The 14913-nt window shown below is 35.2% G+C and overlaps 2 protein-coding genes across 4 annotated transcripts in view; one reads left to right on the top strand and one right to left on the bottom strand.

The window, feature by feature from the left end:
* Positions 1 to 13922, bottom strand: part of LOC122995609 (Golgi SNAP receptor complex member 1-like) — a 32992-nt gene extending 19070 nt beyond the window's left edge. The window contains exons 1-6 of the mRNA XM_044370924.1: positions 13817 to 13922; positions 12568 to 12685; positions 11782 to 11857; positions 11232 to 11339; positions 11038 to 11129; positions 8196 to 8270 (exon numbers count right to left, since the gene is read on the bottom strand). Of these exons, the coding sequence (XP_044226859.1) occupies positions 8196 to 8270; positions 11038 to 11129; positions 11232 to 11339; positions 11782 to 11857; positions 12568 to 12685; positions 13817 to 13859 (512 nt within the window). The 5' untranslated portion in view covers positions 13860 to 13922. The remainder of the gene's footprint in view (positions 1 to 8195; positions 8271 to 11037; positions 11130 to 11231; positions 11340 to 11781; positions 11858 to 12567; positions 12686 to 13816) is intronic.
* Positions 2711 to 5979, top strand: LOC122995610 (glycine-rich cell wall structural protein-like). 3 transcript variants are annotated; one of them, XM_044370926.1, is made up of 9 exons: positions 2711 to 3712; positions 4038 to 4130; positions 4355 to 4438; positions 4595 to 4687; positions 4815 to 4913; positions 5038 to 5136; positions 5476 to 5574; positions 5709 to 5805; positions 5941 to 5979. In XM_044370926.1, the coding sequence occupies exons 2-9, from the start codon at positions 4046 to 4048 to the stop codon at positions 5963 to 5965; spliced, it is 681 nt and encodes a 226-aa protein (XP_044226861.1). In that variant the 5' UTR covers positions 2711 to 3712; positions 4038 to 4045; the 3' UTR covers positions 5966 to 5979. The 3 variants fall into 3 exon arrangements, with proteins under 3 accessions (XP_044226861.1, XP_044226862.1, XP_044226860.1); XM_044370927.1 differs by having other exon boundaries at positions 2713 to 3712; positions 4355 to 4426; positions 5706 to 5805; XM_044370925.1 differs by having other exon boundaries at positions 2717 to 3712; positions 5706 to 5805.
* Positions 13923 to 14913: the final 991 nt, after the last annotated feature.

The following is a 14913-nucleotide window of genomic DNA, read 5'->3' on the forward strand; positions in this document are numbered from 1 at the left end:
TGTGGGAGTTTTTTTTTTTGTTTTTTTTTTGGCTGAACCAACAAAATACCTGTTAACTACATTAAGGAAGTTCCTCTTCCTAAACCCCAAAAGACATGAACACGCATGTGCAGGAGATGTATAAAAGCAGAGTCTTCTCTCCTTAATTCAACAATCTCACCTCACAGCACAAGACAAACATCTGAAACCAGTGGTAAGATAAAGACTGCATATATATGTGTGTCTCTCAGCTTCATGTCTGTGTCAACTGCTGTCTGCTACTTTGTACTTTGTCTTATACTTTATCCTAAAGTAGAACAACCCAAAATTAAAATCACAAATAAGCAGCAAGTCAAAGCTCTAGATTCTTGAAAAGAGTTTAACTGAAGTGTACATTTTGTCACTAAGTTGTTGTCTGCCTCTCTAGATTTAAGCAGCAACAATGGATAAAAAAGTTGGTGACACAGAGGACGTTAACATTGGGGAGAATGAAGGGCTGGTTGGCTCTGACAATAAAATTAGTGGTAAGTCCAAGTGTGACTGCACTTTTCTGTCGGGTTGTCTTGACAGTCTTATGACAATGTTTTCATGACTTCTCTTCCAGGACAAGTTGGAGACCATTCGTCTGTGGGCAACACTGGCAAAGTCAAAGTTACAGGAGATAATAAAGGAGACATTGGAGCAAAGAACGAGATTCAGGGTGAGTTATTTCTCATATTGTTAGGGAGGTATGAGCAATTAATTTTTTATTCATTACTCATCTTCAAATATTAGCATCTTTATGGCACAATCTGTGTTTCAGTGAATAGTTTTTTATTTCTTCTCTCAATCCTCTTATTTCAACAGGCAAAATGGGAGCCAATGCAAGTGTTGGCAACACTGAAAAGATTACAGCTGGTTCTAACACAGGTTGCATTGGTTCAGGGAACAAGATTAACATCAGCTGAGGTAAGAAGAAAGATCAGAGATTTACTTGTGACATAGGACACAGTATCAGATGAGATGTGACATGTTTATGCATGTTAATTGTTCCTGTGAATGCTTCATTGTAGAAGTATATAATCCTCATTTTCTCATCAATATTTGTATTTTACTCTTTCTCACTCTCTTTGCTTCTGTCTCTCTCTGTCTTTTAGGAAATTGCCGTCCAGCAGACGAAAGGACAACTCTTCTAAAAATCATGAATCATTTGCTTTATTATGGCAGATAATTGAAATGTCCTTTAACACAGCATTAAAAAATGTTAAATTCTGAAAATAAATGAATCTTTGGCTGAAGATTTAGTATTTTTTCATTTTTTATGACTGACTTTATTGTACTCTGGTCGATATTCAGTGCCTTGGAAATGTATTTATCTGTCACCTTCATTCAAACATGAATTTGTTTCCAATGTTGCTTTGTGTTCATGCTGTAACATGCAGAGCTGTTTTGTCAGGAAATTAAATAACCAGCAGTTGGGTTTTCTAGCTAAGAAATCCAGTATTTAACCTAAAAATCATTTGTTTTAACTTGATTACACACAGATAATCTCCCTTCAACTTATTATAAAACTTCTACAAAAAAAGTGGCTGCACCAAAGTTAATTTTTGTCATAATAACAGAGGGAAAATATGCTGAGTTGATACAGAAAACAAAGCCTGAAGAAATCAATAAACGCCTCCATGTGTTTTAATGTTGTGGTTATTGTTTTAAGTTTGTGTAGAGAAAAAAAACATACAAATCATGAATACATAAGGGATATGTTTTGAGGTTGAATTTTCAGGTAATATCACCCAGCTCTAAACCTGTAACAGTTTGGAAGAAGAGATGGGTAATTGTCTACATTCACACAGATACAGCAAAGTATCTGTGAGTGCACTCTTCCTCTAATAGCAGAGGTTTTGGGAGGTGCTCTCACATGGGAATGAAAAAAAGAGATTAATGTCAAGATATCAAATGTATTCAAACTTTGAACTGTGCGGCTAAATCTACTAAAGAATTAAATATAATGACACAGTGGTCAGCTTATTGTTTTATAAAAGGACAAATATACAATATATGCAAATAACAATATATGTGTTTTATTTTTTATTTGGGTGATCCTGATAAGTCAAAATTTTAGTGTCAACTAGCACTAGGTGATTTGATTAAAATCAATATCATACAAAAAAAACTGTTCAGAAAATATCAATATGTATCACCATTATGGAAAATGTATGTATGCACAATATATATAATTTGATAATGCTGCCATTTGAAAAATATCCTGATAATGACTGAGGGCTGAAGGGCTCATTAGTTAAACTTTAGAATATAGTTTAACATAAAAAATAGGATATAATGTAAACATTTAACTTTGCAAATACTTTATCTGCCGTGACAAAAATACAAGTTAACTTGGCTTATAACTTATTAAAATAATGTAAATAAAAGTAAAAACTGTGATTACTATCACATATAATTCCTTTAGCAGGGCAGCAAACATCTCTAATGTTTAGGGGTACAACCAAGACAAAGAAAGTAAACAAGTGGATCACAAAAGCCCTGACACATTCATACACTCAACTTTAACATGAAATAAATTTAAAAGATATTAATTAAGTTCTGTTTTCACATCTCTCAAATGTTTTAGAGGTAGAAATCATTATACTACATCTTATATATATATATATATATATATATATATATATATATATATATATATATATATATATACACACACACACACACACAGTATCTATTCTGCTGTAACCTCTTAATTTATCTTAGCTAGCTAGCTTAGCAGTTAGCTTTGTGCATTCGCAGTCAAAGCAGCCTCGTTAAACGATGGTGTGTGATGACTGTTCCGCAGTTGCAGACAGGATGTCTCTACTAGTGAGAAGTGTCCGTGAGTTAGAGCAGCTTTTGTCAGCAAATGTTACTTTAGACGTGAAAGGCACTCAAGATAGTTGTAGCCCTGCTAATGATTGCACTAGCATAGCCTCAATGGCTGCGGTAGGAAATGAGCGTGTACTTTGACGCGGAGGCCAAAAACTGGAGACTGACTGGCTGTTGTCGCATTTATTTCTGCTGTGTGATAGGCTGTTAGATCTATCCATAGAGTAAAAAAAAATTTCTGAAGTTTATCATCGTTATCGACATAAATTTTATTGTGATCCCGTATCGAGATTGCTTTATCGTCCAGCCCCAAATTTAACAAATCCCCAATAATTCCTACAAACATTTCAAACAGGACTTCAATGTCATGTAACAATTGCTGTTTTCCCCCCATTTTTTAATTTATTGTATAAAATGTTTGTGTGTGAGTTTGTTTTCAAAATGTTAAGTAACTCAGCATTTAGTGTAAGTATTTAACTAGCAGATAATGTGCAAATTATAGTTTTTTCAGCTTACATTTGAGCATTGTTGTATTTAATGATGCAACGATTGAGTTCACAAAAGTTAAATGAATTGGACAGTTAAAGCTATCAATACTTATTTTTAAAATGTCTTAATAGTGTCAATAAACATTTCTGAGTACAATTTAAAATTAACTTTCTGGTTTCTCGTCATTGAACCTCAGCTGATGCAGAAATACTTGACTAAAATCCCCTCTGTGGGGGAAAAAAAAAGAGCTTTGCTGAACGAACAAAACACCTGCTAACTATAAAGGAAGTCCTCAACATGTGCATGACACTTTAAAAAAAAAAGAGTTAGATTCTTCCCTTTTCCACGAGTTCACTTCACAGCACAAGACAAACATCTGAAACCAGCGGTAAGATAAAGACTATATCTGTGTCTCTCTGCTTAATGTCAGCTCGGTCTTTAAAATATAACATTTGTTACCTATTTTCATTTTGTTTTGTAATTTACATTTTCATGTCTGATATTCAGCTGATCCTGTGACTCTGTCTTACTCTGTTAGTGTGAATGTAGAATATTTCAAGATCAACATTAACATCAAACACTAGTTAAAAGTGAGTCAAAGCTGCAGTTCTGAGTCTTTACACGAGTTGTTTGTCTGAGAATTTTGTCTGAATCCATTTGATGCTAAACATGGTTTTTATTTTGCTTTTAATCTTTGTCTGTGTATATTTCAGAAAGAACAATGTCGTCCATTGGTAACACCAAGGACATTGTTGTTGGGACCAACACAGGACAGATTGGTGCTGGTAATGTAATCAATATTAGCGGTAAGTTCAATCCCTGTACATTGATTGATGATCTCTCTCATGTCAGTTTTACATCACTGTATCACAGGTGTCAGTGATTTGCTCTGTTTGTCATAAGATGGTGAAAGTAGAAGTATGCAGTCTAGATAAGAGATCAGTGTCTTTACAGCATGAGTAAGAGTATGATTATCAATGTATATGATTAACATTTCTTTTACTTATTCATATTCTCTACATTTTAAAAGGAGGAACAGGAGGCCAAACAAATACTGGTGGCTCATGTGACACAGGAGGTGGAAGCAACTCTGGATCCACCGGTAATGCCAGCGGTGAGTTCTGCATATCATATTGCTGGAAAGTTAGTAGGAGTTGGCAGTGAATAATTTCTGATTTGTAACTCAGAGATTGGAATATGCACAGTTAGATTAGGTGATCATGTTATTGTATTCTTGAGATTGTATTTATCTATGTTTGTGTGTTGACAGGAGGAAAAGAATTCAATGTTGGCAACATAAGTGACATGACAGTTGGAGAAAATATAGGAGACATTGGTGCCAAGAACAACTGCAATGCGAGCGGTAAGTAGTGTGTGTAATATCGTTGGATGAACAGTTTCTTACGTGTTACTCGTATAATAAGATTAGAATTTGAGTAAGATCATCAGTTCATGTGCTTCTGTATCTATAACTTACTGTAATTCAACAGGAGGACAAGGAGTCAAAGTAGATATTGGCAACATACACAACATGGATGTTGGAACCAACGTTGGACACATTGGTGCAAAGAACAACTGCAATGTGAGCGGTAAGTAGTGTGTGTGATATCATTGGATGAGCACTTTCTTACGTGTTGCTTGTATGATAAATTTAGAATTTGAGAGATAATTAGTTCATGTGAATCTGTTGTATCTATAACTGTAATTCAACAGGGGGAAAAGGAATAGAAGTAAATATTGGCAACATACACAACATGGATGTTGGAGCCAACGTTGGAGACATTGGTGCAGGGAACAACTGCAATGTAAATGGTAAGTTCTGGAAGTATGAGGAATGGAAATCATTTCTGATTTGTTCACCACGCAGCAGTTTATAAAACTGAAATTCATCAAGGTGGCAATCATTTTATCTTCTGCCTTGATAATCATGAGGTAAACAGTGGAATTACACTGTTTATATTTGATTGGCCACCCCTGCAATTACCCCCATCTTTGCCAACACAGTAGTCTCAATGAAAAGACTGAAGGGGGGCTGACATTTTGTTATGCAGTGCTAATGTCAGTCTGAGCCTGACCTTACTCATGTACTGCAGATCAGAGTAAGATCAACTGTTTATGTGATTCTATTTATGAGTCTTTATATTTCAACAGGAGGAGAAGGAGTCAAAATAGATATTGGGAACATGAGCAATGTTGCTATGGGACACAATGCAGGAGGCTTTGGTGTAGGGAACAACTGCATTGTGAACGGTGAGACCTGTGCCTCGTGGCGAGGTGCTAGAAGTGGGCACTTTCACTATTATTTACATACTCATGTATAACACTACAATGTGTACACTACAGATTCAAGATTATTCCATTTATTATTCTTTATATTTCAGCAGGAGGAAAAGGAGCCCAAATAATTATTGGCAATGCAACAAACATGGGAATGGGATACATCGGACACATTGGTGCAGGGAACAATGTTAACATTAACATGTGAGGATGAAGCGTTTTACTTGTCACAAAGACAGTTTGGAAGTTCATATTTTGTGTTTGTAGGTGCTGTATTTTTAACTATGCAATCACAATTGTTTAATTTGAATGTCTTCTTCTTCTTTCTCCATCTCTCAGGAAACCCCCATCCAAGAGATCATAAACCATGGTACATCATCTTATCTGTACAGTGACACTGTAGTTGTCAAATGTAATTCTTCAAGAATTTGGTTGGACTTCGCAGAAAGAAAATATAATTATTTATTATATTATATTAAAATATGATAAAGTCACATGAATAATGTGTTGAGCTTGTTAAATTGAGATTCTATTTTTATTTGTTTTAAATGTAAAAAGTGTTCATTAGGTCATTTAATAAAGAGGATAAATTGATACAGAGTTTCCATGACGGTCCTTTTGTGTTGTCCAGGGATGCTCTTATGAGTATTGTAGTATAAACATCCTTTTTGTCAGGATCTTTTCCTCTCTTCTTTCTGCTGTTAAGTTTTTCTGATGTTTGTCACCAGTCACATTCAGGCCGATACATTTGACATTATAGCATGCCTCAACAGCTATGTAATAATCAATGAAGTTCACATTTTTATGTTTTTATTACCTGCATTAAAACAATCAACATTAAAAACAAAATACTATAAATCTGCCAGTTTGAAGATCTGTGGGAAATGTGACCATTTTAAAAATGTAAACAATTTTTAAAATGTAAAGAAAAACATTTCAATGAGGACATCATTTACCAGCCACAGCGGAGGCGGTTAGATACCAAAATTTCATAGTGACCAAAACAATCTTGTTTATGTATGTGTGTATAAAACACATTTATTAAAATACCTTTATACTTTCCTGAAAACCAACCTTATTACCATCACATATTTCTATCAATGCCCACGAACGGGCATTGATACTGTATACTGTATGTGGGCTACACAAGGTTTTCACATTAATTAACTTGGATGACTAAATTATAGTCAAAACTGATGCAGCAGAGGCCAAGATATCCTGATTTGGAAGTTTAAATAAATGCTTGATCCTACTACTATAAAGCAACTCAATCATCTCTTTTGTTAGACCCTCCCTGCTTGGTAAATATTCACGTCTTCGAACTACACAAATTTTGTAACACAGGATTTTGGTTTAAAAAATATGCAGTCCCCAAGCCCCATCCCAGATATTACTAGTTATTAATGTCCACAGAGGACATTGTAGAACTGGTTTCACAGAATCAACACAGTAGTGCTCCCCATGACTGGTAAACTGATTTTTGGTGTATGAACTCAGTGAAGTTCCCCTTCACTGATTCAGGATATACTTCATCATTTTACATCAGAATTAATTAAGATAATATTCAAACCATGACATTTAATTTTCAGTAGATGCTGACATGACCCGTCTTCAGTGAGAAAGATTGTGAGATCAAATTCTGTGTGCAGCCACTGTCTATTCTATACAAATATTCTTCAAAAAATAAAGGAAAGGAAGGAACATAACAAATGCGGAAGTCCAACATACAACCAAGACACTTTAAGTTGGTTTTCCTTTCATTTGTCACCTGTCTTCTCCTTTCAATCTCCTCTTTTTTGCCAAATCTCCTCTCTTACTTCTACTTTTGATTCTTTGTTTTTCAATCTTCCTGTATTTTAAGCAAAGTCATGAGAAAGTGCTTCAGAACGTGACTGACAACATGTCCTGTAAACCACAGAAATGCTTATGTGCATGGTAATAAAACCACACACACACACATAAACCTCTTTTCTCTTCTCCTGATTTTCTTTCTTTCTTTTCAATCTTCCTTTATTACACAAACACTTGCACGTCCATCATGTCACATTAACGGCACATCTTCCTCAACAACTTTCATATATGCTAGTACCAAGTCTTGATTAGGGTTAAATTTATCATTAGGTAATAGAAAATTACAGGTCCTCTTAGATCTTGAAGATACAGGTTTTATGTAAATCAATATAATTCTGCTGATTGCCCACACCGATCCTATTGGTGTCATTATCATAATGGACTCAGATATCGACTAGTAAAATAGAATAGAAATACTTCATAGTAGCTACAATTCAACTGTGACTGTGTCTGAAATCACTCCCTCATTAACTCGTTCACTACTCCTGATATAACAGGCATTAAATAGTTTACTCAATAGTGAGCAGACACCTATTAATCATCATTATTTTGCATCATCACTCACCGGTGAAGTATCAAACAATGCTAATTTTAAGCATCTGCAAAACATTATACACACACATACATATATATATATACACACACATATATACATGTATACATATATATATATATATATATATTTTAGTGTAACGCTGTTCCAGTGTTTCTAAATGATAAGCTGTTTTTAAGAAAGCTCTTACTTTCTGAGATGTTCATGTTCCTTCAGGAAGAGCTCCGTCCTTCTGTTATTCACCCCTGAACCGCTTTTGTAGGACCTGTGTAAGAAAACACAAAAGAGAGAAACATTGAATGATGGTGGACTGGGCTGACAGCTGCTATTAGGATACAGCACATGAAACAAGTTTTTTGCCTCTATTTAAAAGAGACAGTGGGGGGTCTATATGCAAACGAGGGGACGCGTTTTAACAATTAGGCAATCTGGTGCCCACATGAAGCAAAATTTATATAAACATCTACATACAGCTGACAGTTACAATACAATTTTTGTAAGTATGTTGTAGATTTAATCTGTTGGTGCGGGGCTGGGTGTCTGTAGACCAGTGTTTTTCAATCCACACCTGATCCAAATGAACGGGTCGTTATCAGGCTTCTGCAAAGCTCATTTGAATCAAGTGTGTTGGAAGAGGGAAACATCTAAAACATGCAAGGCAGGGGTGCCCCAGGACCAGGATTGGAAAATACTGGCGTAGACTACCATATGCCTCTTCTGATACACATGGTATGTGCGCTGTGCTGCCATATGAGTCATTGCAGTGGTGAGATCTTATATTTGCAGTGACAAGTCTATAAAAAGTAATGAATACAGAAAAATCAACCAAATACTTTGATCAATCATACTAGATTTTAGCGGTCCATGGTAAACAGCAGGTGCTTGTCAATAACAAGTTCTCAAGTGGGTCAGCACATTAAGCATCGTTACAAACGGTCATCATGGTTTTCATAGTCATTAATATGAATCCAGTTCATATCCCATAAAAAAGATGAGTCTATTTTTCATAATAGCACCACGAATCCTATTTTTGTCTAAATAAAAAACGAAACAATTTTGTTCAGTTTTGCCTTTTTGGGGGCTCAGTAACAGTGATGGTAAGTTTTCTTTTTTAAAAATCATCTTGAGTCCAAAATTTCTTTTCATATTAATATGTATGAATTCCTCATGTAATCTGGCTCCATTTGGTGGTGAACACAACAGAGTTTAACTTCTTCAGTCTCTTTTGGTTGCTCCATGAAAACCTAACGCAGTAACCTTAACTTCATAATCATGTTTAAGCATCTTTGCAACTGGGAGAAGCAGAATTTCAGACAAACACACAAGAAACTGCCACCAAAAACATCCCCCCCCCCAGTCTTTGCTTCAGCAACTGAATGGATATTTCACTCTGTCCTATTAACTGATGACTGGATGCCAATTACGTACTTCCTGCGTAAAGGCTTTTAAGTGATTAGCTCTGCTTAACCCTCAAGTCTGTCCTGCATCGGTTATTTACACCATCTCCTCCCTATTTGGACTAATCATCAGTTCATCATCCATTATCTGCTCTGTTGCCTTCTTCCTTCATCGTTCCTCCACATCTCTCATGTCTATGTAATTTAAATTCACTCTCATCATTTTGCAATAAGTAAAAATTTGATCACTACAATGTCTCTCTCTCTCTATCTTTCTCTGTGACTGCCTTCCTCTCGCCCTCATTCCCTGATAAAGCCTTTCTGTGTATCAGGCAGACCAGATGTAACCACTCTCCCTCAGCTTTGGCTGAATGAAAGCCTTGCGGTTTGATTTACTGTAGACAGCACTTAGGAAAGATATCCCCAGAGAAACACAACAATACAGAGAGAGAGAGAGAGAGAAGGAGAGAGAGAGAGAGAGAGAGAGAGAGAGAGAGAGAGATTGGCTAATAAGAGGAGGTGCCTCTTATAAGAGGATGAAACATGATAGAAGGAATGGAGACTATTAAAGGGTGGGGGAATTCAGCAACAAAGTGGGCTTTTCTGCCTCCTACTGGTTAATGACAACACAACAAAAGTCAACAGAGGAGGATGAGGAGGAAAAAACTAGGAAGATAGGAAGGAAGGAAAAGAAGGGAAGAAAAGATGAAAATGAAAGTGATGGTATACATAAAAACCAGATATAGAAGGGATTAAGGAAGGAAAAGTTGACTGTGCCAACATAACTCATTAAAAAGGACAAAAAGGTGATTTAATTGTGTACCTCCATACAGTTCGATGGGGGACGTTGTGAGAGACAGATTAAAGAAAGAATGGTTGACTACTTTCTGTCTCTACTTTGGGTCAAACTCCAAAAATGCCAGATCCTACATTGACTAGTAAACTGACCTTGATATGTAAAACCAATATAAAACTAAATTTCTAAAATCAGAAGCATCTATTTTTCCTGTTGTCACAAATATCCAAGAAAACCATAAACCACATTTGCCAGAGTTTCTCCTAGGCTCCGTCATAAAACATCATTTTACACAACAAATGTATTGTTTTTTATCCAAACATGACAATTATTAAATTAGTATTGAAAATATTCTACCTCAACTGAATGTCAGAGGTCTCTGCAGTTCTCCTGCTAGATGATGCATCCCATCCAATCAACCAACTCCAAGCCAGACAATAATTCTTCACAAATATGTTTATGTGTGAAATTTGATCCATTCTGTATCACGTGTAATATAATCAGTGTGTGTCCATCATGTATGCAAGTCTCAGACAGACCCCAATAACAGCCTATGTGAGTTGAGCCCCACTGCTACATACTGCACTTAGACCTGCTGCAATTAAGCAATATTAAAAGTAATTTAACTGCACCATAACCTTATCAACACTGATTTAATGAAAAATGTTTCTTATCACTTTTTCATAAATACTTCTTACTAATCATACACACCATAAAGGTGTCCTGGTATCCTGCACAACAACTGGAAAACCGCAATGTTGTGATGATTGGAGGAAAACATACCTTGCATTTGCTAACAATATGTCACTTATGGGCAAGAGATGTGTGAAAGTGCTTACTCGATGTCTCTGTGAACAGAACCCAACAGGTCCTCTCGCTCTCGCAGGCTGAAGAAGTTGCTTTTGGTTTTGTGGAACTCATGAGTATAGTCCTACAGGATAAAAATGAAAGATGTGAACTACAGTCAGGAATACACGATGATATTGATGATAAACACAAATAATAATAGAAAAAGTGAATATATTGTATGCACCTGTAAAATGTCTCTGTGTCTCTGTAAGGTGTGCATCAGTGCTGCATTATGTGACGAAGCTCCTGGGGTGTTCGTGTATTCTGCCATTTTGTCATTGACTGCTGTTAGCTGCCAAGAAAAAGACAAAACTGATGTTAAGGAGCCATAAAAACAATGTTTTTTTTGTGGTAACTGATTTTTAAAAAGTTCAGCAGAATTTGAATAACATTTCAAGGCTATAATTTAGAATATCAAACACTTTTACCTCACTTAAATTTAGAAAATTGCACTTCTTATTAGGTAAACAATAAAAGGAAGTAAAAATTAATGTATTATAATAAGCATAAGCCAAAATTATAATAGTATTCCCAGTATATAACAACCCAGTAAGGTACAATCAGCTTTGGTTGGTTGGTCATTTCTTTTTCTCCTACAGAACACTGATTATGCATCAAATCCTCTTCAGTATTTTGGAATCCTGTCACCTGAGCTCAGGTAAAACCCCTGAGACAGCTGCTACTGCAAGAAACCCTAAAAACCCTTAAACTTTATGGTGTGACATTTGACTTACATTGGTTAAGAGCTGCTCCAGTTCAGTAGTCATGGCCACCAGCATGTTGTCATGAGATGAGCCAACAGAATCGGACCTGATTTAAGTATGACAGGGAAAGTTTTATTTGTTATTCCAACTAAAATAAGTACAGCTGAAGTGAAATATAATTTCTTCAGAATCAGGGTATACAAAATGACAAAATGTAAGACAAAACATAACATAAGTATACAGACTGGTGCTGTCCTGCATTGAATATTTAAGCACAGAATTTATATATTTATATATATATATATATATATATATATATATATATATATATATATATATATATATATACACATACATATATACATATATATATATATATACATATATATATATATATATACATATACATATATATATATATATACACATACATATATATATATACATATACATATATATATATATATATATATACATATACATATATATATATATACATATATATATATATATATATATATATATATATATATATATATATATATATATATATATATATATATATATACACACACATATACATATACATATATACATATACATATACATATACATATACACATATACATATATATATATATATATATATATATATATATATATATATATATATATATATATATATATATATATATAAGCTAGCTGAGGTACTGCAAGATGAAGTAACAAAGGTATGCAGATTAGATTTTATCCAAAGGTAGCAAATGTCAGTGTCCGTCCACATTGTTAAAGCTGAGTGAGGCGTGTGCTGCTGACCTGCTGTCTCTTGTCCGCTGGTCCCGGTTGCTGCTGCTGTAGCTGGTGCAGAGCTTACTGAAGGAGACCAGCTTGAGGTCCAGCTCATTCTCCAGCTGCCTGGCCTGTTTACGCAAATCTGAGTGAAGAAACAAAGAGACATTCAGGACAAACATTTCAAGATGATTCAGATTTAGTCCAATGTTGAGTATTTGGCCCATACATGAAATTAAACCATTTGAGCTACATTGTTGTAGCCAGACGAGACTCTCATGGTAGTCATTTTTTACAGTTTATAAGCTATCAGAATCCCAGTGGAATTGAAAAAGCACAAACTTACTCACCACAACGCAACTTTATATAACATCCTGCATCACTGCACAGGTGTAGCTATATCTTTATCTTTGTATCTTTATAAACTGCTCAGAGTAATTTGTATCCTGTACTGCACTTTATGCGTAAATTGCAATTCTCGTTAGATGCCAACTGCATCTCATTGTACTTGTTTATCTTACTTGTACTTGTTCAATGACAATGAAGTAGTACAGTATGTTACAGTGCAGTACTTTGTGGGAGACATATTGCTTGATAAGCAGTTCAGCTGTTTATATCATATATCTTTACATACAGTCGATGTTATATTCACAGTGTAGTTACTTGCCAACTGTTCTGATAATCGATTAATCGTGTTGAGTCATTTTTTTAAGAAAAAAGAAACTCTGGTTCCAGCTTCTTAGATGTGATAATTTTCTGGTTTCTTTAGTCCTCTGTAGCTAACTGAATATTTTACATTATATCTGAGGTTTCATCCTGGGCTTTGGGAAACGGTGATCAATATTTTTAACCATTTTCTGAGATCTTACAGACAAAAATAATCGATCACTCAAGAAAATTATCGACAGATTCATTGATAATGAAAATCGTTATTTGCAGCCCTTGTATAAAATTCTTAATGCTGTTGCTTTGTTTTAATTTTTACTTTACAAGTACCGTTATATTATACACACTTTGGTACAAATGAAGTTGAACTTTTAACGGTCTAACCGTTAATAACTGATAAACGTTACTCAAGTTCGGCGTTAACGGCTAACAAGCTAACAGATTAGCCTGCCAACAGTTTAAGACTTCTCCTCCCTCGAGAGTATAACGTCTATTGACTTAATGTACCACGAAACATATTAAATATGACTGATCTGAATCAGTGAAGAACAGTAAAAAAAAGTGTACATGCAGAGAATTATTTTAAATCAGGCACGACAACATAATTTACCTTCCCAATAGTTGCTGCTGGCTGCCATGTTTGTTGTTGACATGTCATCATCAGCCGTCAAGAAGAAACGACTGTCGCAATTTAACCATTACGCCTCTACTGCAGGCTCTAGTGGTTTCCGACCGCAAGTGCACCTCTCACTGCACCGAGGACGTCATTCCACGTAAAGGAGAGGTTCACAATTTTTCAGGTGTGTCTTAAAACAACAGTCAGGTGCCCATATGAACACTGAAAGAGGTTTTCCTCGCTGTAATCATTCCTCCTGTTCATACTGGCTATTAAAAGATCCCCTTTAAATGTGCTTTCAGTGTACTGTAAGTGAAGGGGGCCAATCCAGTCCTTCTGTGCAAAAATGCATTTAAAAGTTTATTTGAAGCTCGTGTGAGGCTTCAGCAGTCTGAGTTAGTCATATCAAGTGGATATCTGCCACATTTACAGTCTATTTAGCATCAGACAGTGTTTTTCTTGTTGAGCTGTGGTGGAAGTATAGTAACAAAAAGAGATTGTAACGTTGAAAGATATCTACTTGACTTGACTAATTTGGATGGTTGAAGCTTCATATTAGCTTCAGATAAACTTTTGAATACATTTTTGCATTTGAGGCTCGTGGACTTTGGCCCCCATCACTTACTATGTAACTGCATTATGAAGGGATCTTCTAATGGCCAGTATAAAGAACAGTAATGATTATAGCAAGAAAACCTATTTCAATGTTCATTTGGGCATCTTTAAAGGGTTAAAACGTGAAACACGATAGCTAAGCAGAATCTGCTTATTGCTTAATAACTGAAATGTAAGAATCACTTAGCATGCCGCTGTAAAAGTTCACTGATGTAGCTCCATGATGATGATAATGACCACTTTGTACAAATGTAGGCTTCAGTTAAAGTAAAAAGACCACAATTTAAAAAAATATTCCTTTTCAATTAGGTGAAAGCCCATGATATTATGCTCAAAATCTATTTAAAGTGTGAAAAGTACTCATTAGGCACAATGAGCCATGACAGCTTTTAGTGATTATTGTAGGCTGTTGCTTGGTTATTATTATGCATTCTGGTGCATTAGTGTGCAAGTAGGAATTCAAGTTGTAGCTGGTT

The sequence above is a fragment of the Thunnus albacares genome, chromosome 13 (genome assembly GCF_914725855.1).
Source record: "Thunnus albacares chromosome 13, fThuAlb1.1, whole genome shotgun sequence".
NCBI classification, from domain to species: domain Eukaryota; kingdom Metazoa; phylum Chordata; class Actinopteri; order Scombriformes; family Scombridae; genus Thunnus; species Thunnus albacares.

Excerpts from the sequence above, each read along its gene's own strand:
- LOC122995610 (XM_044370925.1), top strand. The coding sequence starts at position 4,046 with ATGTCGTCCATTGGTAACACCAAGGACATTGTTGTTGGGACCAACACA. Across the intron at positions 5,575-5,705 it reads GAACAACTGCATTGTGAACG|CAGGAGGAAAAGGAGCCCAA; the intron begins GTGAGACCTGTG and ends TTTATATTTCAG. Across the intron at positions 5,806-5,940 it reads AACAATGTTAACATTAACAT|GAAACCCCCATCCAAGAGAT; the intron begins GTGAGGATGAAG and ends TCCATCTCTCAG.